Source organism: Panthera tigris, chromosome A2, assembly GCF_018350195.1.
Source record: "Panthera tigris isolate Pti1 chromosome A2, P.tigris_Pti1_mat1.1, whole genome shotgun sequence".
Lineage (NCBI taxonomy): Eukaryota > Metazoa > Chordata > Mammalia > Carnivora > Felidae > Panthera > Panthera tigris.
In genome coordinates, this window is record NC_056661.1 from 141841698 (window position 1) to 141869543 (window position 27846).

Here is a 27846-nt window from a genome sequence, read left to right on the forward strand (position 1 = left end):
AGATGGACATTAAAGGAAATTAAATAAATGCAATGAGAGATTGGTAAGTTTCATAATAGACATTAAGAATGCTATTCCTTCCCCTTTCTGACTGAATAAATATCAGGGTCAGCTAATGTAATCTTGAAGATTTTTAATAGTTTTTTGACACTGTCATCAGTAAATAATAGAGAATATAGAGTCAAGAGGAGAAGAAAATATAGAAGATACAAACTTCTGTTCCCAGTGAGATTTCCTATATTATGGTAATTTAAATTAAAAAAAGTAAAATCCTGTTCATCTGAAATAATGCTTTTGGTAACATTTTTTTTTTTAATTCTAAAAATTAAGTTAGCCATTCAGTTCCTATTCATGTTCATAATGATCATCCTTCAAGTTTAAATTTATGAGTAGTTGTTCTTACAAAGAAAAGTAGTTTGGGACAGATCAACCGTCAGTGATTTAGACACATTGAAACATTAACTAGTATGAGCTAAATTTTTTTGTTTTAAATGGAGGTCAGATTTGGCCCAAGGTCACACTAATATATTGCTCACTGTCTACTAGTGACATTTGCTGAATATTACCTTGGGCTACATTTTTAGCATTCCCTCTGGCATGCTGAGATTAGATGCGACGTTTCTTGGCCAGAATAAAACACAAGGTCGATTCCGAAGAATATAATACCGGTTTTTCCATGCAACTTTGCATTTGCTTATCTATAGTACACAGGCAGTTCATTTTAAAGCATAGGACTTATGAACCACTACTAGCACATGCTAAATCCTTCCCCTTACAGGATGCCTTCCTACATTGTTCCAGCCTATAGGACTGCCTCCTGAGCCCTCAGCGAAATCCCTGAGAAAGAAAAAAAAAACACAGTGGAGGTCAGAATTCTCCAGCTCCCGCTATAACGTGGGTGTTTATCATCCCAGTGCCTGGGGAGGGTGATCATTTTCATCAGGAAGAAAAATTTCCCCCAAGGTAATCTGTAAAGGATGATTGGGATATATACATCTCTAAGAACTATTATTCAACTCTGTTGTGAGTTAAGATTTTGTAGAACACCAAACACGTATCAATTATTTATAAAAGTACCTAGAAAAAATAAGCCATTGGTAAGTTTGTAATAGGAAGAACAATTTTGAAATGTCATGAATTATGCTTAATATTTTATTTTTTTTCCTCAAGCCCTTAAAAAAATAATAACCGACCTTTGGCCTGAGAGCCAGCTCCGCTCTCATAATTACCCTGTTGCATCCACTTACCGAGATTAGAGTCAATTAGTAAGTGAAAACATACTTGAATTTTGCTCTCTGAAAGAAATGCTAGGCTTGTAACAGTCAAGCATTTTTCTCAACCAAACATATGGATCCTTACTAATTAAAATTAAGTCAAAAATCTTTAAAAACCACTAATAATCTTCAGTACAAAGGAAAGTGTCAATTTAAGAATTAAAATACAGCTACACTTACTTTTCTTGGTATGGCTATTGGTTCTCAGCTACATGGCACAATAATATATACTAAATGTGAGTATATGATTTTTTTTTCAGTTATGTTTATCTAGAAAGGCACACCTAGAGGTGGGTTTAGGATCCTGATTACAGGATTGTGTTTATCAGTAACTCAGATTGTCTGCAATTTTGAAAATAATGCTCTCACTCCTTGATTTAAATATCGTCTACAAATAAATACTATTAGGAGAAACTTAACCAAAGGTCAGTAAGTATACTTTTCCCTCTGTATGCAGCTTTCCGTCTGTGTAGGTATCTAGGAAATGTTACTACCTGGTGAAAGAGCCTGAGCTGTGCTACTTCAAGTCTCTATTAAATAAAGTGACTGTCAATATCTGGGTTGAAGGTACAGAGCATAGATCGTTCTTTGTATCTATTAGGAGTGCAATGAGCCATCCAAGCTAAGTCAGCAGAGAGAACATTTACTAACAAAATGATTGTAGAGACCCATTGACTTGATGGATGTCTGGGATTGTATAGAACTGAGAAGCCCCTGACGAAAGTGGTAACAGATTTGAAAGACTTTAACAGGCTTCTTTTACCCATCCTAGCATGGTTTATTAGCAGGACATAGGCTTCCTGTTTTCTCTCTTTAATGATACTGTTCTATGAACCAATGAATGTTTTCATTTGGAAAATAAGAAAGCATTGACATGTTATCTGAACTGTGGTTTCTTTAGTGATGCCAAGGGAATAAATATGCTAATTCTGTTCTTTGAGGAATGTACTGGGTAAGGCCCATTACTTCACAGATTGCAATGCATACCAGGCTCAGGTAAGAAAAGGTTAAGAGCACATACCTTGAACTATTTCGTTATGCGAAAGGTTTGACTTAGAAAATGGAGAATTTCAGTGACTCTACCATATGCTTTTAGATGGTGATTTTCAAATTACATTCTCCGTAGTGAAGTTTAACTCCTCATTCATTAATTATAATACTTGAGGCAATTTACCTCAAGCTATTGATTGATTATTCATAAAAAAGCAATTACTATGTAAAGTTACCACATCGATTTTGAAACATTCGCAAAATCTTACACAAATAATGCTTTTTAATAGAGGAATAAAAGACAGTCTTCTTCGTGTACACATGAATGTACAAAATCACAGTCCTTGAGGAAGTTGTATTACCATGGAGTACTAAGGCTTCTACCTCAGGAGCTACCAGCAGAAATGCCGACTGGAAAGAGTGTTCCTTGTCTTTAAAACTGGAACGAAACAACTCTCAACATTTGCAAAACATTCCTTTATTATTAGAAATAAATTATTTGTATAAAAAAAGTGCATGCGTCAACCATTGCATTTATTTTTAGCACAACCCAGGGCTTCAATCCGGTCAGCCATTACAAGAAACAGATTCATTGTCTTATACAAGTTGAACAAGGTGGGACAGGAACGGGAGTTCTCACAATCACAGAAAAATACTTACAAGAATAACATCAGACATGGTTTATTTCAACAGCATTTTTTTTCACAAGCTAACATTAGTTTTCCTTTTGTGATTTTTTTTAAACTGCTTATGAGTAAGCAATATTTTAGCTTGACACTCATTGGTTGTACTGTATAAAATGTTTTTTTTTTTTTTCACTCTGTTTATTGATACTTTTGGCTCATGGCTACTTTTTGTTCCTTACAAGATTGACTATTGATTTGATTGATTGTAGTCTACAGAGATCTCCAGGAGTGGGTTTTGGTGGTGTCATGTTTATTAAGATCACATACCAGATTTCTTCATATTCTACCATTTTCCTGTTTCAGATTGAATGATTGCTGTAGCTGATATATGTTGTCTTAGTAGAGGAAGCTGTTAAGACAAAGTAAGACAAATTAATAGTAGATAGTAATAAATTATTTTGCTACAATGATTTTAAAATTCACATCCTATAATCATCACTTTTATGATATTTGGTTTTTACACGTTACTTTTTAAATCATGTAGTAGGAAATCGGTGATCACAGGAATAATAATGCAGCAGCAATTTTAATCTGTAAAACCACTGGTCTTATTTATAGTATAAGTGTTTAGCAGAAAACTAAAAATGGAAAAGTCCTAATCTTTAATAAATTTAGGTGAAATTCAATTTAAATGTGTGTTTTGAGTAACAAAGATATACAATATGAAAAATGAAATAACACATAAATTATCTGTCCTGAAAAAGACAAAAAAATGTTTACAACCTAAGTAAAAGACATCAAGTCTTTGAGTCTGATTTGATGACCAAAAACAGGTAAGTGTAACTAGTTGTGCTTTGAGAATGAGTATTTTCCACTTAAAAAGAAATAATGCTTTTAGACTCTAGAAGAGAACATAGTAAAATATAAAGTACATGGAATATTTGTAAATATTAAAGTAAATATGTGCATTGCCAATACATATTTATGCTCTGGTTTCAACAAAGGATACAAATGGAGATGCTTAAAAATAAAAAAGGCTCAAAGAAGGAAATAAATATTTAATTGTTCTGGTACCAACTCACTATGAAGTAAAACCTATTATTGTAGGATTATTAGAAAAATATGAATAACAAAGTATTCTAATTCAAATTTATACTCATGCCTACATTTTCAGAGAATATCAACTTAAACCCAAATAATTCCTTTGGTTTTTTGGAAGATGTGATGGAATAAATCTCTGTTCTAAATTTCAAATGTGATGTCCTATTTTTCCGTGGGATTCTGCAATGCAGAATCATAAGAGGAAAGATATGAAATGATGCTAAACATGTGTATGTTTCACTACATAATCCAATTCAGGATGAAACAGATTTTTAGAGAATTATTTAGTTCTTGAATATTAAATAAGCACATTATAAAGCTCCTCCTTTGAAACAACTGGCAATCCGACTCATTCCACTTTCATTTACATCAATATCATAATTGACCAGACAAGTTCTTACCAGAGACTGAGATCAAAGTTCACTGTCAGAAAAAAAATAAATGCAGAGAGTCTAAGGAAGTGCTAAGCATACATGTTTTTTTTTATAATTTTTTTTAATATTTATTTTTTCTTTGCGAGAGAGAGACAGAGCATGAGTGGGAGAGGGCAGAGAGGGAGGGATACACAGAATCCGAAGCAGGCTCCAGGTTCTGAGCTGTCAGCACAGAGCCCAACGTGGGGCTCTAGCTCACGAACTGTGAGATCATGACCTGAACCAAAGTTGGTCACTCAACCAACTGAGCCCCTCAAGGGCCCCAAAGCATACGTGTTTTTACTATTTTTTATTTCATTGAATATTATGAGATTCGTGCCCAACTTAGCTGTCATATCTGCTTCTGTCATCTCCACTGCTCACACTTCTAGGTTATCGTGGCACATGGAAAAGAAGGAGGTTTTAGACCTGGTTTTAAAATACATTCTGGGGGCGCCTGGGTGGCTCAGTCGGTTAAGCGGCCAACTTCGGCCTAGGTCATGATCTCGCGGTCTGTGAGTTCGAGCCCCGCATCGGGCTCTGTGCTGACAGCTCAGAGCCTGGGGCCTGTTTCAGATTCTGTGTCTCCCTCTCTCTGACCCTCCCCTGTTCATGCTCTGTCTCTCCCTGTCTCAAAAATAAAAACGCTAAAAAATTTAAAAAAATAAAATAAAATACATTCTGTTCCCCATAAAATGAGCTTAAAAAGATCAGTGAACCAAGTCACTGGGCCTCAGTTTCATCACTGTTCCAAAACCCACAACTTTGGGTTTTTGTGAGGATGGAGGTGAAGTAGGTTTGTGGAGAAGCGGCTGGCTGCCGCGCGGGAGAATGCCTGTGGAATCCTGCTTTCCTACTCACCCCTTCCAAAAGACTACATGTCTGTTACATTGGGTTTGGCATGAAGGGAAATACAATGATTTTTATGCTTGTGCGCTTAAATTTTTTTTATTTCTTTGTTTTTTGAAGTTTACTTATTTTTAGAGAGAGAGTGTGTGCACAAGTGGAGAAGGGAGAGAGAGAGAGAGAGAGAGGGAGAGAGAGAATCTCAGTCTCTGCACTGATGGTGCAGACGAGGGGCTCAAACTCACAAACTGCGAGATCATGATCTGAGCCGAAGTCAGATGCTTAACTGACTGAGCCACCCAGGTGCCCCTATTTCTAAATACATAATGCTCTCATATATCTCTAAATTTCCTGTAAGAAACACAAACACAGAAATCTGTACTTCAACTGTGTTTGTGAAGGACTTTCATATAGTCTTTGAAGAAAGATGAAGAAAAATTGTCATAAGACTTAGAAAAATAACCCTCAAAATGCTTGTTCAACTTCCTGTCCTCTTCAATATCCTCAACAGTAGCTAAAATATTTATCAAGTGTGTAGATAGCTGCAAAGAAAAATTATGGCCAAAATAGAGGAACAAGAGCCAAAAAGACCTTGAAGAAGATGGTATTCAGAAGATGTTAATTTAACAGAAAGTGATTTGGATCAGACCATTCAAGGACCATTCCAACTTTGAGACTCATACTTCATTTTTTGAACTCTTTGAAGTTATCTCCAGGGAAAAAGATGGTAGAATTCTACTGAGAAATGAGACTGTAATTTACAAAAGGAAAGTCATCTTAATTTTTCTAGTGGTTAGATAAAAGGCTGTGGACATGGATGATTTAGTCAACTTGAAAACAATGATGAGGGACAGAGTGTGGAAGGCAGAAGTCTTGTGAGAATCTTTATCCTGGAAGTATTACAGAGTGAAATGGATCAGAGATGTACATGTGAGTTACTAGGGAGTTTTTACAGTGGCAGTGACTAAGCTTATATGACAATCGGTTTGGGGATACAGCGATAGTGAATTGCCTTGTGGACACCACGCTGTGTTCATAAGTTACAGAGAGCAGTTCCACCTCCAGCAGCAGCTGTGCTCATGAATTATTCATGAACATAGCTTAAGGAATACCATGTTAACAGCATTTGTTAATTGGGTACAGTTGATAAATTCATACAAGTCAACTTTGTTTCTAACTCCCTTCCCACACGCTTTTATGGAACAACACTTGACCTTCTTTGTGAAATGTAGTACTCTGCAAATTCAGTAATTAACATGGACTCATTGGTCTCCCTTCACGCTTCACATTACTTATACTTACTCTGCATAGCTTTTGAAGCTTTAAGACCTTAATTATGTGGCCAGAATTTCTGGCATTAACAAATAATCTTTACGATGAAGTTTCTAAGTGTAATGGATTTATAGACTGCATGGACACGAAGGAAAAACGTTATCAAAAAAAATTTTTTTAATGTTTATTTATTTTTGAGACAGAGACAGAGCATGAACAGGGGAGGGGCAGAGAACTAGGGAGACACAGAATCTGAAACAGGCTCCAGGCTCCGAGCTATCAGCGCAGCGCCCAATGCAGGGCTCGAACTCACAGACCATGAGATCATGACCTGAGCTGAAGTTGAATGCTTAACCAACTGAGCCACCCAGGCGCCCCAGAAGGAAAAGCATTATTGCATGTACATCATAAATACACTGGTAATTAGAAAAAAAATCTCAACAGTGGAATAGTAGCCATAATTGTCAAAATCCTCCACATGTTAAAAAGAAGAAAGAGGAATGCTAAAACAGTAGTTTTTGAATTTTAAGTCTTTTCTATTAATGACAGAGCAATCTACATTTTCAACGCAGCAATGACATGTCTACCTTGCTTATATGGTGATTTGTAGTTGACAAGATACTTTCTCATGTGTCACTATCACCTCACTGTAGTAATGGTGACTTATCACAAGTCTCATAGCAGAAAGTATGAGAATGCAGCAACATGGATACTGTTCCAGTGGATTAATTAGCCCTTGATTTGAGACCTGAGAATGGACTCCACCCATCTCAAGAGGAGCTATTTTAAATCTGAGGAGGTATGGTCCTAGTTACAGGGAGTTGAAGGACAAAGGCTTTTCCAATATTCAATTCTACTTCTAAAGACATGAGACACACTTTTAGAAGAAAAGCGCTGCATTTAAGTGATTAGGGTTATTGATACTTGTAGAGAATGTGATTTTAGAAGACTTTTGCCTCAATTAAAACCACTAGTACATGTAGTAAAGGCAATGGGAACACATGGAGTCCATGAAAGTTTCTTATGCAAGTGAACAAAGGTCAACAATGGTTACCTGGAGGGGGATTGTGAAGTTTTCATACACTGTCCCTCCTGAATGTATACACTATAATCACATCATCTGGACCCAATTTATCAAAATCCAAACTACTATACAAGATGAATATACTAAAGTCACAAAGTACAGTTTAACCATCTTTCAGGTAACAATTGGCTTTACCTTGGTTCACCTTTTGTACTTTCTTTTACCTTCCAAAAGTGAGCACCTGACTCCTCCAGAATTGTACAGGCTTACCTTCCATACAGCCCCTACATTTAAAACCTTTCATTCTTATTTCAGAGAAAATAGGGAAATGCATGCTTGCTACATAATTTCCATTTCAACATCAACAGAAAATAACAGGACAACGAAACATATGAGACTTACTTCAATTATATATGGGATTAGTCTTTATCAGAGCTGGGAATATTCCTCTTCAGGGAACCTATTTATTTTTTAAAAGTGTGGAAAAAGTTTATTGACTTCTTTCTCCCACCACTTTCCAGAAGTCCGTCTGGGGTAACCAATTTTATTTCAGTGTATGTTTGGTTGTTCCCATTTGCAACCATATTATATAAAGTTTTCTGGATTATTGCTAAAAAATAAGTCTGACTACAGACGGTGATGAGTTATAGTAGGAAATGTCAACAGCTGGCCAATAGAAGTCTACTGGCATCCTACAATGAGTTTTAACTTGCTGCACTGATGCTTTCAAGGTAGAAAAACACAGGTAAAATTCTGCCCTCAAATCGCAAGCATTGAACTCTGACATTTTTGATAGTAGTTATAGTGCATCTTTTGCTAAAAGACCAAATAGGCCCATTATTACTAAATTGCTTACCTATAATCAAAGATGATTATAATCATTTGTTACAAAACCCATCCTTATCATGACTTCTCTTGCAGTTTCTTAAGGTTTCATGTTTGCAGAAAGGTGAATACGTGGGGAATGTTTGTGGAATTCTTACAAGGCTTCTTTATTTACAAGAAGACTAAATTTAGTTATTAGTGAGCTGAAGGCAATCTTCCCAGAAAATCTGACCAATAATTCCAAAAAGACTTGGAATTATTGTAGCCAATAAGCTTAATTGATCCGTATTTATCTTTTAAGCCCATTTTTGCATGTGGGGCAATAGAGTGGACAATGTTTAGTTGCAAATCTTGATGTAAGGAAAGGCTTATAAATCTAGTGCAGACTCTATGTTGTTAGAATCACTAAATCAAATAAGATCCACACTTAATCTTCTCTGTATTTCATGTCAGAAGTACAGAGAATAGGGAATACAGCCCCCTGGAAGAATCTGAGAGGAAGAGAGTATTTTTGCATAGGGTTTTATCCTTCATTGTTAGATACGTATGTTGTATTTCCAAAAGACAGGAAATCTAAGGTCTAATGCAAGAACCTTAGCTTTTATATTTTTTGATCCATCTATAGAAATGTAATATAAAGATTATATATCTATTTTTAGCTATACTCAGCTATCTGGTATTTTATAATACAGATCTTCAACCTATTTGCTACTCTTCCATAGATACCAAGATGGACCAGTTAAACTCTACTGGGTTAGCTTGGTACTGGTGTATCATTACCATGTGCTTCTTCAGGGGTGATTACAGAGAAGAGGAAGGTAGGTGAGGGAAGGACAAGTGGAATGGTGGCTGCAGAAAGGATTTTCAGGGTCATGAGGCTTTCGGAGAAGAGCTCTAATTATCTTAATATGTCCAAGAAGGGGCCATTTGGGGAAAATAAGTATTAACTATAATTGAACCTAACATGCTGGCTCACTAGTTGTTTCATTTCCCTAAATACCTACATAGCATATAACTTACTTGCGTAAGATCTTTAAGCAACCAATAAACCCATAAAGAGCAACCAATATTGAACTAACAAAGATTAGAAGGTAGTTCCTAAGTGCTAAAAGGTAATTCAATAAGTGGAAGATAGTTCTAGGCTTCAGATGCTTGGTAATGCCTCAAAAGGGAGACATGAGTGTCATGCTTTGAAAAAGAGATTTTGTGTGCATGGTTATGCTCTGAAGAAGGGCCACTCGCCTTAAAATCATTTGGTTCTAACCAAATGGTTCTAACTGCTGTTGCGGTCTTATGGTGTGCAAGTACCATCATGCTCCTGGAACCTTGCAGCACAGTCCCCAAGACTAGAAGAAGAAGATGTTCAACGTACATCTATTAGGAAGTGCTCCCGCTCTTGACCATCGGAAAGTCTACGGATGACTTACTGTTGGTTTCAAGACTCTCACAGAGTTCGCTTTTCACTTCTCCATTTGGTCTGTCATTTCCTTTTTGGATCAGTTTGCTTTGCATGGTGGCAGCTGTCACCACAGCCTTGAAGCTCCTCTTGCGTTTTTGAACATTCTGCTCTGGATGAAAAATTATAATATAAACCTTGGGCATATACAGCATGCCCAGAGACACTGAAGCACTTAAACTCATGGAGACAGTAAGTGTTGTTGTCTGGATGTACATCTGAGGGGAGGAAAAACAGAAAGAATCAATGTCAGTAAGCCTGATATAAGATAAAGCAAATAGCACAACCATCTTCTGTAATTATTCCAGCTTCTCTGGTCAGGGTACTCTAGAAGGTACTTATAGAAATTGCTCTTAATAATTTTCAAACAATTCATTATCCCCCTCCCTGCAAGTATGGGTAAAGTTGTATTGTTTATGAAGCCTAATTCTTTAAAACAAACAAGCTGATGAAGTTTAGCTGCCTTATGAGATTATAATTAAACATATATAAGAAAGGGAACAAAGCCATTCTGGCCAAAGATTAACATTTTATGCTACACATCCCTTCTTCAGAGAGGTTATTATAGGGCCAAGGGGTCAAGTGTAATTCTTTTAACAACAAACTTAACCTAGAAAGTTATGGTGGAAGTGAGTGGGAGTAGAATATTCCAGAACATCACTGTTGTCCACCAGTGCTTGAATAATGCTAGCATTTGCATCTTCACATCATGACTTAATTCCAGCCATCAAACCTGATAAATCATGAGCATGCCTTAAGGGCTGATTTTTAATAGCCCCTTTAAAGTACAATTCCGGAGCGTTTCTCAATGATGGCATCATATCAAAATAAACGTGGGTGCTCTTACAAAATACATAAGACACCTTCCTCCAAGATTTAAATATGTCCTTTGGGGATAGCATCTTGCATTTTGAAAATTCTCCTATGTTCATTCTTTATACTTATTCCAGTGAAATTAACTGCTCTGGTACTCTGGTAGATTCTTCTTCCTATGATCTAGAGGTCAACAAGCTGAAAAATCCAAAACTAACATCATTGCTTTTGGTTTTTTCATTACGGTATGAAAACAGACATGATAGTATTTTACTCTTTGCTTTTTTATATCTCAGGACTACTGAGTTATAACTGAAAAACAGAAACTGTGTATTTAGGGTGTACAACTTGATGTTTTGATAAACATATATACTGTGAAATGATCTTCACAATCAAGTAACTAACATATCCATCACCTCACCAAGTTACGATTTTTTTTTCTTTCATTCTTTCTTTCTAAGTTTTTGTGGTGAGGGTAGGATCTACCCTCTTAGTGAATTTCAAGTGCATACTGCAGTACTGTAAACTATAGTTGCCATGTTGCCTATTAGATGCCCAGAACTTACTCATCTTGCATAACTGAAACTGTGTGTGTTTTGACCAACATCTCTCCCCTTCCCCTCTGCCTGGCAACCACTGTTCCATCCTCTGCTTTGATGCATCTGACTATTTAAGATTCTATATAAGTGGACCGTTAGTATTTGTCTTTCTGTGTCTGGCTAATTTCATGTAGCATTATGTCCTCTAGATTCATCCACATTGATGCAAATGGCAGGATTTCTTTCTTTTTAAAGAATGAATAATATTCCACTGTAGGTATATATCACATCTTTAAAAATAAAACCCTTTCATCTACTTCCGGTTTTCATGTCCTGAGCTCAAAATAGAATTTCCCCCAAATAACTTGGAATACCGAAGCCACAAAGAGGCTCTTAGAGGGCCCCTTTTTCATATATATGATCCTCATTAATATCTGTTCACTCTAAAAATACCTCTGAAAATGTAAAGTTGTCATTGTATATCAGGCAATCCCCAGGAGCCAAAGTAATTGTGTCCTTTTAAATAAAAGATCAAAAAACATTTGCCTTCAAAGGCAAGTGGCTGAATCAGTACCTCTCAACAGATGACAAAGCTGTGAGGTAGAGAACTGTCCAAACTATGAGGAGAACTTAGGCACCAGTACTAAGAGACTATCCCTGTGTGTGAAATCACACCATGCAGCTTACTGAGTTTACTGTTCAATCCATCTACCACTAAGGTTGTCCTTTGCCTAAGATCTCATTGTGAGTATGGAATACTCACAAGGGGATATAGATGGGTTTGTTTCAAAGTTGACTTCTTCCAAGAAGTCCTCCACGACAAATCTTAATTGTAATGTTATAATTTTTTCTTCCTTTTCTTTAAAAAAATTTTTTTAATGTTTATTTTTGAGAGAGAGAGGGGGAGAGGGAGAGAGACAGAGTGTGAGTGGGGGAGGGGCAGAGAGAAAGAGAGAATCTGAAACAGGCTCCAGGCTTCCAGGTCCAAACCCACGGACTGTGAGATCATGACCTGAGCCGAAGTTGGACGCTTAACCAACTGAGCCACCCGGGCGCCCCTATAATATTTGCTTATTTTACTTCAAAGCATTAGTGTGTTGAAAAATGAATAAAATGGAACACTTACTAATGCGCAACTATGTAATTATAACTATGTGATTTATGTGAACTTTGTGGGAAATTATATGAAATGCGTAACTAGGATATAAACTTCCTTAGAGACTGTAGCCTACATTTTTCCCCTTATAAACCTCTAAGAAATTATACAAGATTCTACACACAAAAGTTCCTGAGAAACTTCTCATTGTTCTTAGGTATATAACCTGATTAAGAAGATCAGGTTTACACAAGATCTGATTTACACAAATCATACAGAATATGCCTTCCAAATTTTCCCACTCCATCAAATGGACATCAGCCATGGCTACAACCCATGGTTGAAGACCTTTTAAGTAAAAAACTCAGAGTGATGGGATGAATCCAGATTCTAGGTTGGGCTCACGCACATCAGCCTCAATAGAGACGTGATTCAAATACATTCTTCAGCAAAGTGATAAATTACTATACTACATGACCTCTCTTGCCAATAAGTGAAATCCCATGTTAAATTTGAAATCCCAAAGATCTACTACAATCAAGAAGGTCCTAATAAAATGTGGATATTTGCCTTCAAGCCTCATAAATCTCCCTATGCTTTGCCACCTACTTTTTTTTTTAATTTATTTTTGAGCGACAGAGAGAGACAGAGCACAAGCAGGGAAGGGGCAGAGAGAGAGGGAGACATAGAATCCAAAGCAGTGCTTTTCCACCTACTTTTAAGCAACTTATCATTTTCAATACTCTTAAACTTCAAAATGTTGGTTAATCCTCTCTAAATTTCTACTTATTCTCCAGTTAGCATTGCTTCAAAAAGCCTATACAGAAAATAGGCTATAGAGAGAGGACATAAAAATAGGGAAACTGTATCGCCAAATGCAAACCACAGACATAAATATCCCAAAGCCACTTAAATAGGTAACCATCAGTTTTGTGTCAGTTGGACCCTGCCAACTCAATTTAGCTTAAAAAATAAACAAGACGCCAACAAAAAACCCCTAGAGGTCAAACAGACATGAAATGATGAGAATACTCACACTGATAAGCTGGATTCTTTTAACATGTCTTACTATGTTGGTCTTACTAAAATGTATACTACTAGCCTAAATAATACATAAATACCTTTCTATTTTGAAGGCGTTGTAAATTTTTTCTGCTACCGTACATATAAATGGTAATTTTCTTCCTTTATTCAGAATGATTTCTATAATACAGAATAAATTTAATATTGCTAAATATTAGGCAGGAAGAAGATTCTGGATGTTAGTTTCCATACTGAATATATTACTGCGGTCTATCCTTTTAGCAAACCAAAATTCTTAGTGTCCAAGCTCTCTATCAGACACTGTGCTTTGAAATTACACCAAAATGCTGATCTTACTTATGTTCTCTCTTAAAACAGCTTCTGAAAAATTTTAATGTGAGTTTACTACAGAAAAAGCATCTATACAAAACTGTACGCTAAAATCCACAACCTTACAGTGGCCTACCATTCGTTACAGCTCATTGCACTGTGAGTAAACTGTTTTTGAACTTCATCTTTGAGTATTTAATGAAATGAAAACATCAAATATACATAACCCAAAGCAACAACAGCAAAACACACAAAGAAATAAAAATGCCACCTGCTCTCATTCTAGAGAAACTCGATCTTCAACATCATGGGTTATTGGATTCCAAAAGCTACCATATTTAAGAAGCAATGGAGAAATTAGATTATAATATTGGAAATGAGCATTTGATTCCAAAAAACTCCTAGATTTTTGTATAGCTATAGAAAACTCTAATTATCTGAGCCATGTAAGAAAGGAAGACCACCACTTACAGTTTTTGTCCTTGTTTTTAAGATAAAGACATTTACAGAAAACTCTGGAGTTGCCTTGTGGGTGGGAAAAGCTGCAAGTCAGTCCACCAGGTGACCATCCAAACTCTAATATAACTTCCCTGACAACTGGACAGCTGTGTGATCTTATTTTCCTCTCTGACCTTTAATTTCTTACCTATGAAGTTGGTGGGGGGGGTGGTAATGATACTTTTCTCATAGAAGGGTTACAGTGTGGAATGACATAATCTTTACAAAATGTCTCAAAGGTGCAAAATAGCAGCAGCTGAACAAAGATCATTTACCCTACAACTTTGAATCTAAAAGGACATTGACAAAGCATCCTTCCAGGTATACAGGATAAGAGAGGGGCCTGTGAGTCAGTTATCCAAAGCAGTTTTGTTTAGTGAATAGCTGACAGCTATGCTTTAACTATATAATGTCAAGGAAAAGGCTTTTGTAATCTTACTTCAAAGCAGGCAGAATAAAATTTTGCCCAAAAGTCAACTCTATTTGCTGATGCCAAGGCCATATTCACTGTCTGTGCTACAGTCTTAGAATAACACACTGGCTCCCTGTATCAAAGTTACAGCTCGCCAGAAAGCAGAAGGGAACAATGTTAACTTTCTATAACCAACATAAATCCATTGAGAGATGCTGACAATGGTATGGGATATGTTAATGTAGCCTTCTTTTTTCCAACTTTTTTCTATGCCCCACCTTCTGCCCCCTGTCACTCCAAAATATTAATACCTGGAGGAAAGGGAGTGTCTTTCTGTTACATCCACTGATAGCCTGTCATTTCCTCTGCCTCCACACCCCATGGACATTTTGAACCTGAAAGAGTCAGATGCACTGAAGCAGATTTAAATGATCTCAGGATAAGCCAGGGAGAACTGGTACAATGGGGCACGGTAACATGACACCTTTTTCTGGGACCTAGTATAGTAACTCTTCATTCTCTAAAGGGGTCATTTGTGCACATGCAGTGTCTACTGAATGTAGGTCATGGCCTGGAATTATTAGCAACCCCAGGAAAAATTGAGGAGGGAGGGGATTATATTACTTCAAGAAAAAGGTCAGTCTTCTGCCGGCACACAGAACTCCATAGACTCAGATATCCCACCTGGTATGTTTTGAACCCCTTAGCAACTAAGGTGACCTAAAACCCAAGGCAAGTTTGTGCCATGTGATAAGAAACAAATTCATTATTTATTCCTGAATATTTCTGCCTTGGGATGGTTTAATTTCACTTTTTGCTACAGTCGGCCAGATTCTACTTGGCTGCTTTGTACAGAGTCTGACCAGTTAGGAAGATATGTTAACACTAAAAGCCTGCCTTTCTCTGCTTTTGTTATCTTCTCCCTCATCTACGCGCCCCCTCCAGAGTGCACCTGAATCCAGAAATGGATTTTCTTGTGGCACCTGGGTGGTTCAGTCATTTAAGTGTCCAACTCTTGATTTCAGCTTATTAGGTCATGTTCCGAGCCCTGCATCTGGCTCTGTGCTGACAGTACAGAGCCTGCTTGGGATTCTCTTTCTCCCTGTCTTTCTGTCACTCCCCCACACTCTCTCTCTCAAAATAAATAAATAAACATTTTTAAAAAATGGATTTTCTTCTGCTGAAAAGCAAGACTTCAGTCAATGGACCTCAAAGTCTCATTACTGAAAGTTATTTAAAAAGAATTTTTAGGGGCACCTGCGTAGTTCAGTCGGTTAAGTGGCCTCTTGATCTCGGCTCAGGTCATGATCTCACAGTTTGTGAGATTGAGCCCCATGTGGGGCTCTGCACTAATAGGATGGAGCCTGCTCGTGATTCTGTCTTCCTCTCCTAAACCCTCCCTGGCTCATTCTCATTCTCTCTCTCTCTCTCTCTCTCTCTCTCTCTCAAATAATAAATAAACTTAAAAATATTAAAAAAAAATTTAAACAGGCAAATTTACCAAGAATTTTGTAAAGGTTTGCCTTGTGGTGGTAAAAGCCCTAAATCAACCAATCCATGCAACATCCAAACACTAATAATACTGCCCTGGCAACCGGGCACAGCAAGTGCCAGAGACAAGAATCCAACTCTTCTGGCCGAGCTTGGATGCTGGTAAATGACCACCAGCCTCTATCAAACATTTTACCATTGTTTCTGTTCTGTTTAATTCAAATACCTTGCTGGTTTCTTCTATTCAGCCAATTCTGAGGGATCTTTCTCGTCTGTGTCATTTTTATATTGACACCCCAGACCTCAGTCCTTAGGTATCTCTTTCTGTCTCTCTCCACATTGCTCTATTGATCATCATATTTGGCATCATGGCCTTAAACCAGGACTGGCTTCCTGACTGTACCACCTGCATGCAAGCCCCTTCACTCAGAAGTCCCTTCATACTTGATTTCTTGCTCTGCTGTCACTGTTTTGAAATTCTTAATAATCTTTGAGCAAGTAGACCTGCATTTTCAAATTTCACCAGGTCCTACAAGTAACATAGGTAGCTCTGCCTTAACAAACCACTTACATACTGATGAATTCCAGGATTCTCTCAGGAAATCTAATTGCCTTCTGGGTCCTCCCCTTGGATATCTGATGTATACATAAAACTAACAAGCATCTGAACCCATCCTAAACCTGCTTTTTGGGTCATGAACTAATCCAGGGGATTCCATCATGAATTTTCCAAGGGACAAAGCCCTTGAAATTGTTCCTGACTCCTCTCATACACTCTTATTCTACCTATGAAGAATTCTGTTGATTCCATTTTCAAAATTTGTTCAGAAAGGTCATTTTCTGTTACTCCCACTGCAACTCCATTGGTCCTAGCCAACCCCATGTCTTATTTGGATTATCTCTAGAGCTGTCCTATTGACTTCTCTTATTCTCTTGCTCTCTTCCATCTGATCATTGGATTGATCTTAACACAGCAGACAGAATAATCCCATTATTCACAAGTCAGGTTAAGTCACCCTACTCTCAAAACTTCATGATGACTTCCCATTGATGGTGTGCCTACAATGGCCTACAAGTTCCTCTGAACAGACCTGGCTTTACTTTTTCTCTCGTGCATTCTCTTCCCACCATTCTGGCCTCCTGGCTGATCCTGGAACATACCAACCATGCTTCTGCTTTGGGGTTTTTACATTTGAAGGCTTGCTCTTTCATTTACTTTAGGTCTTTCCTGAACTGTTCTTTCCAGTGACAAGTTTCCTAAACACTGGTAAATACTATAACTCCCACCCTCCACCAGAAATCCCCAGCTTTATTTTACTTCTCAGAATCTAACATTTTCTAGCACAAAAGTCTCTATATTTTACTAATTTAATTTATGTATTGTCTGTTTCCCTTAATTAGAACAAAAATTACATGAGTACAAGGATTTTTACCCATTTTGTTCACTGTATAAACTCAATACCAAGAACACTTGGTTGGCATACATTTGCATATTCTTACTCTTGATTTTGGCAGTTAAAGGAAACAACTAATGTAGTTTCAAGAAGGGATCAGTAAATCAGATTTGAAATCTGGAAAATGGAAAATTTGAGGGTTCCATCCCCTCTCAAATCAACATCTAGGCTGGGACGGCAACTCTTGGATGGTTCTTTTAAACTGTAAGTATGACAATATTGTTCTCAACAACAGACAATATAAATTAAAAGTCAGTGGTCTACATCTGGGAATATGAGAACTCTGGATTCAGCTCTGGATCCCTCTCCCATGTAAAACATTATAACTGAGGGTAATTCACTCCCAGGATTTATAAGCTTCCATAGACCTAACTTATAGGAGACAATGGATGTAAAATATTGGCACAACACCCAGCATATAGTATCAATAAGCTATACCTATTATTGTCATAACTTAACGTTGACCCTGTCCTCCATTCATCCTCCTCCATTCCTCACACAGTAAGATTTAACAGTACCGCTCTCTCAAAATTAGCCTCACAATTTTTAACCTTTTAAATAAAGAACACACACACGTACACACACAAGATACAGGCATAAAATACCTATTCATATGGAAATATGCCTATGCTTGTGAGAAACTCTAGGGTCAGCACATTCAAAGACTCATAGTCTAGTTTCATTCTGAGAAAAAGCACCATCCTGAGTTGTTGTGCTTCTCCTGTCAGGTAGAAATCAATGTTGCTGACCCACCCACAAGTCAGAGACATTACCCTGTGTTTTCATTAGAGGAAAGGAACATGGGTTTGCCCTGACCCATTTGTAGTCTCTCATCACATCCCCTTTTGGTCCTGACACATGTTAAAATGATGAGTCAAATCAAAGGGCAAAGCCTATGGATGCAGAACTGAGTTGGTTCACACGTGAGGTCTGAATCCTTAACCTTGGACTTATTGGGAATGGTGGGAACGAGATGCACAGAATAATAAAGTGTCAACCAATAAGTAAGAGATTAGCTCTGCCAAGGGTAGAAAAGGACAAGTGGAAGGAAACTCATGATCCTCTAAAGGGGAAGAACAGATATTGGATTTATAATGAGTGTTTATAATTAAATATACATGATATTTAATATTGGGTTAGTAAATACAGTAATTTATTCTTTATTAAAGTCTGATAGACATGTTATAACGTAGATGTTTTCAAGTAGAGTGTTATTAAATAAAATGTAGTCTTTAATTTTCAATTATTCTACATAGTATTATTCATAGAAACATAATAAAAATAATTTCTCAAACAATGATGTTGCATTTTCTACTGTGATATATGCAAATGAATATGAGGCATCTACTTGTTGTGTGTTTATTGGCTTCTCTTTTACAGGGATTTTTCTCTTTATTTCCCTCCATGGACTCCTGTTTTCATGCTGCCTTTTATCGTTTAGCCTTTTATCATTTTGCAACAGCATGATCAGAACTGAGAATAACAGTAAGGGAGATACCTTTAATTATAATGATTTGAACAGTATCTATTTGAACAAATACAAATATAATAAATATAATATTAACAAATAAACAACAGTTTAAAACTCTTTAGAAAGAAGGGACAGGAAACAATTACTGCAAGAACAAACTTTATCTATGAACTATATAATCACACACACACACACACACACACATATGTTAATCCTTTGCTGGAATTTAAATTATAGGAGAAATTTATTATTTAGGTTGCATTACTGAAGGAAATTTGGTAACAGTATGGAAATGGTTCAACTATAATTTTGTAAAAGGTGCTAAATCTTGGTTCAACTAGATACTTCCCATATAACCTTTTATAAAGCCAAAAGAATTAAATCAGACCTCAGTGCAGGAACTTTCGTGAAGACATAAGATAATATAGAAATACTATTGTTTTTTCCTAGTGATATTAATATAGTAACTAAGAACCAAGAGGAATGATGTTATGGCTGAATTGTGTCCTCCCCAAAATTCATTTGTCAAATTCCTAACCTTAAGTGATTGTATTTGGAGATAGAATCTTTAAAGAGGTAATTAAGTTAAAATGAGGTCTTCAGGGTGGTCCCTAATTCAATCTGACTGGTGTCCTTATAAGAAGAGGAGATAAGGACACACAAATCACACCAGGGATGTGTGTGCACAGAGGAAAAGAGCAACTGAGGACACGGAAAGAAGGTGGCCATCTGAAAGCCCCTGACAGGCCTCAGAAGAAACCAGGACTGTTGACACTTTGATCTGTGACTTCTAGTCTCCAGATCTATGAGAAAATAAATTTATATTAAGCCCCCCAGTCTACGGTACTTTGTTATGGCAGCCCTAGCATGTTAACACAAGTGGAGAATTAATATCACTCAAAGAGTTCTAAAAGTTCTGTCATTATAATTAGTTTGTGCTTAACCATACTAATAACATCTCAAAGATTTCTGGTGATTAAACAGGTTAATTTAGGAACTACACAACAATTACAACCACAATAGCTATTAGTTGTTGAGGATAAGATATCAGCATTATGCCAAATATTTTATGCCTATTACTCCCTCACAATAATTTTATTAATTCAAGAGTGGGTCTATTTTGGAGAACTTAAATACTATTATCAAAGTCACACAACTCGAAGATAAAGCTGAGGCTTAAACTGAGGTTTGTCTCACTTGAAAGCCCATATCCTCACCACACACAATGGCTCCGATCAATACACAGAGATGTGAAAGAGCAGGAATAATATGGTTTGAATCTTCACCACATCAAATCAGAAAATCATCCTTTTTCTAATAGAGTTGGGCCAAATTTCTTAAAAATTAAGAAACTCCATGAAGGCACTTAATACCGAACTGAACATTTAGAGGCGTGGTGTTTTTTTTTAAGACTGCTATTATCAGCCAGCTACTTTCCTCATAAGAAACTTCACTGCTGATCCTAGAAGAGCTCTTTCCTAGGATTATAATGATCTTGTTGAACTTAACAGAACCATCAAGCTGGAAATATGAACCAAAAGAGCTGGATTAATGAATCTTTTTAAAGAGTTTGCAGTGGGCAGAGCAGAGAAGTAGCTGTTGGAACCACGACTACCAAAAGGGACAAGGATTCCCTTCCTTCAGGAGACAAATTGCAACCCACTGTTCCGGCACAGACACCACTCCATCTCACAGCCACCAGACACGGGCTACGGACAACACAGTAGGCAGACAACTGGGAATCAGTTGTACGGAAGAACAGACAGCCAAGAATTAGCAAATATTTACGGAGAACCAACACTATGGAAAAGAAGCATCAAGCTCCACAAACAGAATAATAAACACCCAAGGAAATAGACTCGATAGAGTTAATACAAGAACAGTTTAGAAGTAAAAATAATTATCCTTGAAAAGTTTTGAAAGAATAATGTATCCAGAAAAAGTATCAAATCAGTATCATAAAAGCTAACATTTTTATCATTAAAATTAAAATTTCTATAGGTGAAGGACTTCTGATTCTGATTATGAAGGAGCAGCTATAATCAAACCAAGCCACTCACTAAGAATAACTATAAAAGAATCATAAAGTTAAAAAAAATAAGAAAGAATATGTTTGGAGGCATCAGAGAAGAACCAAGGCAGCCAGGACTCAAGGGGCCAAGATCCTAGGAAGTAAAAAAAAAACCAAAACACCACAAACCTTGATGTGAGCCAGGAATTCTCCACTGCTTTTATCCATAAGAAATGTGCTGATTCAATGTATGAGTGTTCGAGGGCAGAAATCTTTAGAAAGACCTTTCAGCAGTCTCATGGGGCTGGGGAGACAAAAACTGGAATTCAGGGTTACCAATGCAGCCAGACTTGAGCACCCAAGACTCCAGGGTACTACAGAGAGATGAACCTGATATTTTACACCGATTTTTTTTCTTGAGACTTTGCTGAACCCCAACAGGCTAAAAAAATCAAACATAATTCAGATTCAGAGGCTAAAAAGCTATACAGGCTATGCAACCTTATCATGGTGCAAGGGAAATAAAAGTTGGAATTGAAGTCCATTAATTAGGATGGGTAATCATGAGCATCCTGGACTTTTAGCTAATATATCTGAGGATATATCTTCCAGGATAAAAGAAAAATAAAAAATAGACAAACCCATAGAAAGACCAAAACGTAGCCTCAAATTATCCTGGTCCCAGATTATAACAAGGTGAAATGCCTCTATTTTAATTGTTGACTAATAAAGAGTTGAAGCTTCTCTGGAAGAAAAAGAAATCTGTAACATCTACATTGTTTTTAATGCAGAGAGTCAGGTATTCATTTAAAGATTACCAACCAGGCATGCCAGGATACAGGAAGAAATGACCAAAACCAAAGGGGAAAAAAATCTCAGAAGGTAGTAATGATGCCACAGGTGATCTAGATACTAAACTTCTCAGACAAAAGTTTACAAAAACTTGAACATAAATATATTGAAAACAACACATAACTGGAATATGTATATTTAAAAACTGAAATATATACATATGTATTTTAAGAGTCAAAGAATGATGGGACTTTAAAATGTAATAATTGAATTTTATAGATGAGTTTAACAATGGGTCACATACAGTAGAGAACATGACTAGTGAACTGAAAGATAGCTCAGTAGAAAATGTCCATATTGAAGCAAAGAGATTATAATTAAAATTTTAAAATACAGAAAACATTATTAGAGATATATAAAAGAAGATACAAAATTTGAATGTAGATGAATTTGGGGTCCCAGAAAAGAGAGATATAGTAGGTAAAAAGAAAAAAACTTAAAGAGATAATGGTCAAGAATTTTTCAAAGACTAACAAAAGATAGTCTATTAAATTGCACAGAGGAGGGGCTCCTGGGTGGCTTGGTCGGTTAAGCGTCCGACTTCGGCTCAGGTCATGATCTCACGGTTCGTGAGTTCGAGCCCCGCGTCGGGCTCTGTGCTGACAGCTCAGAGCCTGGAGCCTGTTTCAGATTCTGTGTTTCCCTCTCTCTCTGCCCCTCCCCTGTTCATGCTCTGTCTCTCTCTGTCTCAAAGATAAATAAACGTTAAAAAAAAATTAAATTGCACAGAGGAAATTTACCACAGGACCATATTCTGGGTAGTCTTTTAACAAATTTCAAAGTTTTGATACAGAGTATGTTAATCTGGCTAACATGGAATTAGGGTAAAAGAAGAATTAGGGTAGAGATAAATAACAAAAGATACAAGAAAAGCACCGGATGATTGCAAATTAAACAACACATTTCAAAATCACTTGTAGGTCAAAGAAGAACATACGCTGAAAATTAGAAAATATTTTGCACTGAATAATAATGACGATGCAACATATCAAAAGTTGTGAGATACAGCTAAAGCAGACTTAATATATATTAGAAACAGACATGAATAGACACTTTCCAAAAGGAGGCATCTAGATGGCTAACAGGCACATGAAAAGATGTTCAACATCACTCATCAGAGACATACAAATCAAAACTACAGTGAGACACCACCTCACACCTGTCAGAATGGCTAAAATTAACAACTCAGGCAACAACAGATGTTGGTGAGGATACAGGGAAAGAGGAACACTTCAGCACTATTGGTGGGAATGCAAACTGGTGCAGCCACTCTGGAAAACAGTATGGAGGTTCGTCAAAAGATTAAAAATAAGACTACCCTCCAACCCAGCCATTGCACTACTAGGTATCTGGATAGAGGAGTGCTGATTCGAAGGGGCACATGCATCCTAATATTTATAGCAGTACTATTGACAAGAGCCAAATTATGGAAAGAGCCCAAATGTCCATCAACTGATGAATGGATAAAGAAGATATATATATATATATATATATATATATATATATATATATATACACACACACACACACACACACACACACACACACCCCAAGTGGAATACCACTCGGCAATCAAAAAGAATGAATCTTGCCATTTGCAATGGCATGGATAGAACTAGAGTGTATCATGCTAAGTGAAATCAGTCAGTCAGGGAAAGGCAAATATCATATTCATTCATATGTGGAATTTAAGAACCACAACAGATGAACATAGGGGAAGGAAGAAAAAATAGGATAAAAACAGAGAGAGAGGCAAATCATATCTTGTGATAGGTAGTGCCTAAGAATTTAGGAAGTGCAGTTCCTTTCAGATTAGAGATCCAAGTTCTCAGGAAAGTAGTGGCAGAAACAGTTTTCCTGATATCCCATATCCTCTTCTAATCTATCGTGTCTCCCTGCTGTTTGGAAAGGAGGACAATGGTGATGAGCACCCTTCTCCAGAGAGCTGAAGAGACTAATTACAGTTGCAGAGCAGGGTCTTCACTCACCCCTTATCCATGGACTGTCTCTGAAGAGCCTGAATACGTTTTTTAATTTTTTTTAACGTTTATTTATTTTTGAGACAGAGAGAGACAGAGCATGAATGGGGGAGGGGCAGAGAGAGAGGGAGACACAGAATCGGAAGCAGGCTCCAGGCTCTGAGCCATCAGCCCAGAGCCCGACGCGGGGCTCGAACTCACGGACCGCGAGATCTTGACCTGAGCTGAAGTCGGACGCTTAACCGACTGAGCCACCCAGGCGCCCCATGAAGAGCCTGAATATTAAGATTGGCTGGTTTACTAAGATGAGCCTTAAGACAGGTGAGTTGGGGAAAGGATAAATATAGCCCTCTCTGAAAGGGTTATGACTCCATATGGGACTTAGCCTCAAAGACTCAAAACCTTCCCTGTGTCCCAAGCTCTGATGAATGGCATCTTCCATAACTCTGGGATGATGGCTTCTCTGCTCCAGCAATATTTTTGCCTACTTTTGTCATGTACATGCCCAATGCCTATGTTCTGTTTGTTCTGACCTCATCATATCACCATTTCTGGGACGATCCAGAAAGGAGTGTCTTTCAGTGTAAGGAAATCTTGTTCCTAGAACTGACGCCTCCAGAAGATACAGATGAATGTCAAAGTAGCCAGATTTCCTTTCCTTTCCTTTCTTTTCCTTTCTTTTCCTTTCTTTTCTTTTCTTTTCTTTTCTTTTCTTTTCTTTTCTTTTCTTTTCTTTTCTTTTCTATCTTTTCTTTTCTTTTTTGAGAGTGAGAGAGAGGGCACAAGTGAACGAATGGCAGAGAGAGAGAGAGAGAGAGAGAGAGAGAGAGAGAGACAAGTGGGGCTCACCCAGGGCTCATGCTCACCTGATGCAAGGCTTGTACTCATCCGGAGTGGGGCATGAGCTCACCCGAAGCAGGGCTCAAGCTTACCCAAAGCAGGACTTGAACTCACCAACTATGAGATCATGACCTGAGCAGAAGTCAGATGCTTAACAAGGAGCCACCCAGGTGTCCTAGACAGATTTCTATGGAGGAAATACTTCAGATCTAATATTGTTTTATACTTTGTATTACTGCCTGTCATGCCTGACACAGACACGTGGATCTGCCTGAATGCCAGCAATGGCAAAAGCATTCAGGAAAACCAGAACTTTACCAATACATATGGTGACCTCCCCAAGTCTTCATGCCTAGCCATGGTGAAGTCATGCTACTAATATCAGACCAGTGATCTGCTTCACTGTGTACTGAGCACACAAATTGGCACTAAGTACCTCATGTTAGAAGCTCAGTTATTTGTAGTAATGACAGCTTTCAGGAAAAGAGAATTATTTCAAATGGGTCTCAGACATCGACCCACCCAGCAATCACAGCCTAAAGAAGTTGTGGCTATCAAATAACCACCAGTGAAAGGTGGAGAATGTTTTCAGAAGGCTTACACTTTTCTATCACAGTTAAAAGTTCCTCTTCCTACAGATTATTCCATAAACTCTATGGTGTGAAAGAGAGCTTGGTTGTTCCACAATCCCATTAAAGCTGAAAAACCTTGTCCAGCTTTAGCAGAGGCATATACTTAGAATGAAGTTTCTAGAAACTAACGCAAGGTCCCTTCCACAGTAGTTTCAACCAACCACCAGGACTATTTCTTGACATTCATATTATCCTATGCATAGCCCTGCAAATGAGGTAAGTTAGAAGAAGAGATTGTGAAGTACGAGCTAGAACCATGAAATTTGTGGAGCATATTCTAGAGCCATCAATCCATCAGAAATCTCAAGCATGTAACTCTCCTGGGATACTGAACCCAGAATTTATCTCAGAATTCTCCCCTTCCAGAAAGCATGGTTCCAGAATTGGCCTCATTGATACGCTGCATGCAGATGATTCATTTTGACTCCACACGGATCAACTGAACCACTGCTTAGGTCCTGAATGGCCTGACTCACTGGCATCTAACTGAGTCTTCTCCTGGGGGCCTATGTTGCTTTGTTGAGAGTAAGATCACCAAACTACTCTTCTAGTTGTCAGGCAGCATCCAAAAGGATGAGCTCTGACATTAAATATTCTGCTGAACCATCGAGCAGAATACTGGAACTTTCTTGAAACTCACTCAGCTCTTTACCCTACCCTCACCTGTAACCAACTTTGCAGTGCTCTGTAATGCCATTCTCCAACAAACTCCTCTATAGCCCCAGTCTCTTCTCCCTGCCTCTACCCTGCAGCCTTCACTGAAACTTCTCTCCTCCTAAAAATATTGTTTCTCTTCCAGTTCTCAAGTGATGGTGGTTTTTATTCCCTTGATCCATATCCCTCAGGGAAGACAATAGGTTAGGGCATTCCATACTCCCCTTTGCTGTTTCTGGATCATTACAGACTCATCCTTTCCCTCAAATATCTTGCCTTATTAACTGGCATAACATTCAACCGTATACCCTCTCTCTTCTTGTTTCTATACTTGCCATCATTTGCCCTCTTTCATTGATTCATTCATCCTCTTACTCTTACAAGCAATGCGGTTATTTTGGATAAATTCCACATCCATGTACATGTCTGTTCCATCCCTCGGTATATTACTTAGATTATTTTCCTCATCTTCCTCCTTTGCAATGATGTTGTCCTTTACTCCATCCATCTTAGCCACTCATACTCATGATCACAGCCAGAATCTTAAATAGTCTTTTTAGTTTCTTGGAATAAAAGTTTAAAAAACACTTGTGGCTTAATATATTGGTTTTGGGTGAGAGATTATTTACATTAGCCTGTATTTTTCTTTAAGTCACTCTATTTTTCACTTAGAATAAATATAGAGTTGTGTTCACAGGCTTCAGTGATGTGAGCACTGTTGCCCAGGTATGACAAGTAGCTAATATCCAGAAGGGATGAGCATTTCTCATTTCTCATAATGCATGTTTCTGTAAGGAAATGGCTTGCCAGACAGCCTGTTAAGGTACCAGGATTAATGTAAATGTGTTCAGGGATCTTTTGCGATAAAACTGATTATGACTGGCTCCAAGTGTTTTAAAATCAAGGCTGTTAACTTTGATCATACGTCACCATGATAGAATGTGGACTTTTCCAAGTGTGAAAATACCTGGATTATCCTAAATAATAAAGTACTGCAACTTGTATTTTTCTAAATAATAAAAAAAGTAAACCGAGCTAATATCAAATAAAGTATGCATAGTTATAATAGCTGTTTTCTACATTATAGCGTCAACATTTTTAATTAAATATTTTATATTCAGAAAATGACTTTACATGTGTAGGTTTTTATGTTAATTACCAACAACAATATTTGCTATAGTTTTCATTGCCAAGGTCCTATTAGATGATAGATTAAATAAACTTTTATGGATGGCATAAAGACAACTGTCATATGTACCATTGTGTGTATAAAATAATATCTCAAAGACCACAAGTCAACTATAAACAGAATTTTGAAACAAACTATTTTTAAGTTGGAGGACCATCTGGAAGCTATTATTAAAACTGTGTTCCTAAGAGCAGGCATGGAGAATTATGTGGACAAATTATCCCATTGGTAAATCTGATAGACTGATTTCCAAATATGTTCAAACTATTGATGCTTCAGACTTCGGAATAACTACACCCGAGTGAAACCTTTAATTGCCATGGAGGAAACGGCTCTCAGTACTCTCTCTTTTAATGTTATGGAAAAAACAGTCCTGTACCTTTTTTTTTCTTTTATTACTCTTACCAAGAAGCTTTAAGTGCAAAGTTATAAATATGGTAGCTTAACAAGGAAAACATTTTGAGGGAAAAAACACAGTTTAAATTGGGATAATGGGGGTAACATAGGTATCAAAATGTGTGCTCCTCCTTCTAGTTTATGGAATTGTTTCTGGGAAGTTCCTGATCAGGCGGGGGCAACTCTGGCTAGAAACAGTGTGACCTTTTAACTAGTTTTCAACCAATATCATGTGAAAATAAAGGACAAATGTCATAAAAGTGTTTTTATAGAATGTACTATGAGAAACCAAGAGGTATGGGTACTTTCTCCGCAGCCCTTTCCCCTTTTGCCTTTTTG

At 37.3% G+C, this 27846-nt stretch overlaps 1 protein-coding gene across 1 annotated transcript in view; it reads right to left on the reverse strand.

The window, feature by feature from the left end:
* Positions 1–2835: 2835 nt before the first annotated feature.
* Positions 2836–27846, reverse strand: part of GRM8 (glutamate metabotropic receptor 8) — a 755100-nt gene continuing 730089 nt past the window's right edge. The window contains exons 9-10 of the mRNA XM_042971356.1: positions 9799–10045; positions 2836–3299 (exon numbers count right to left, since the gene is read on the reverse strand). Of these exons, the coding sequence (XP_042827290.1) occupies positions 3250–3299; positions 9799–10045 (297 nt within the window). The 3' untranslated portion in view covers positions 2836–3249. The remainder of the gene's footprint in view (positions 3300–9798; positions 10046–27846) is intronic.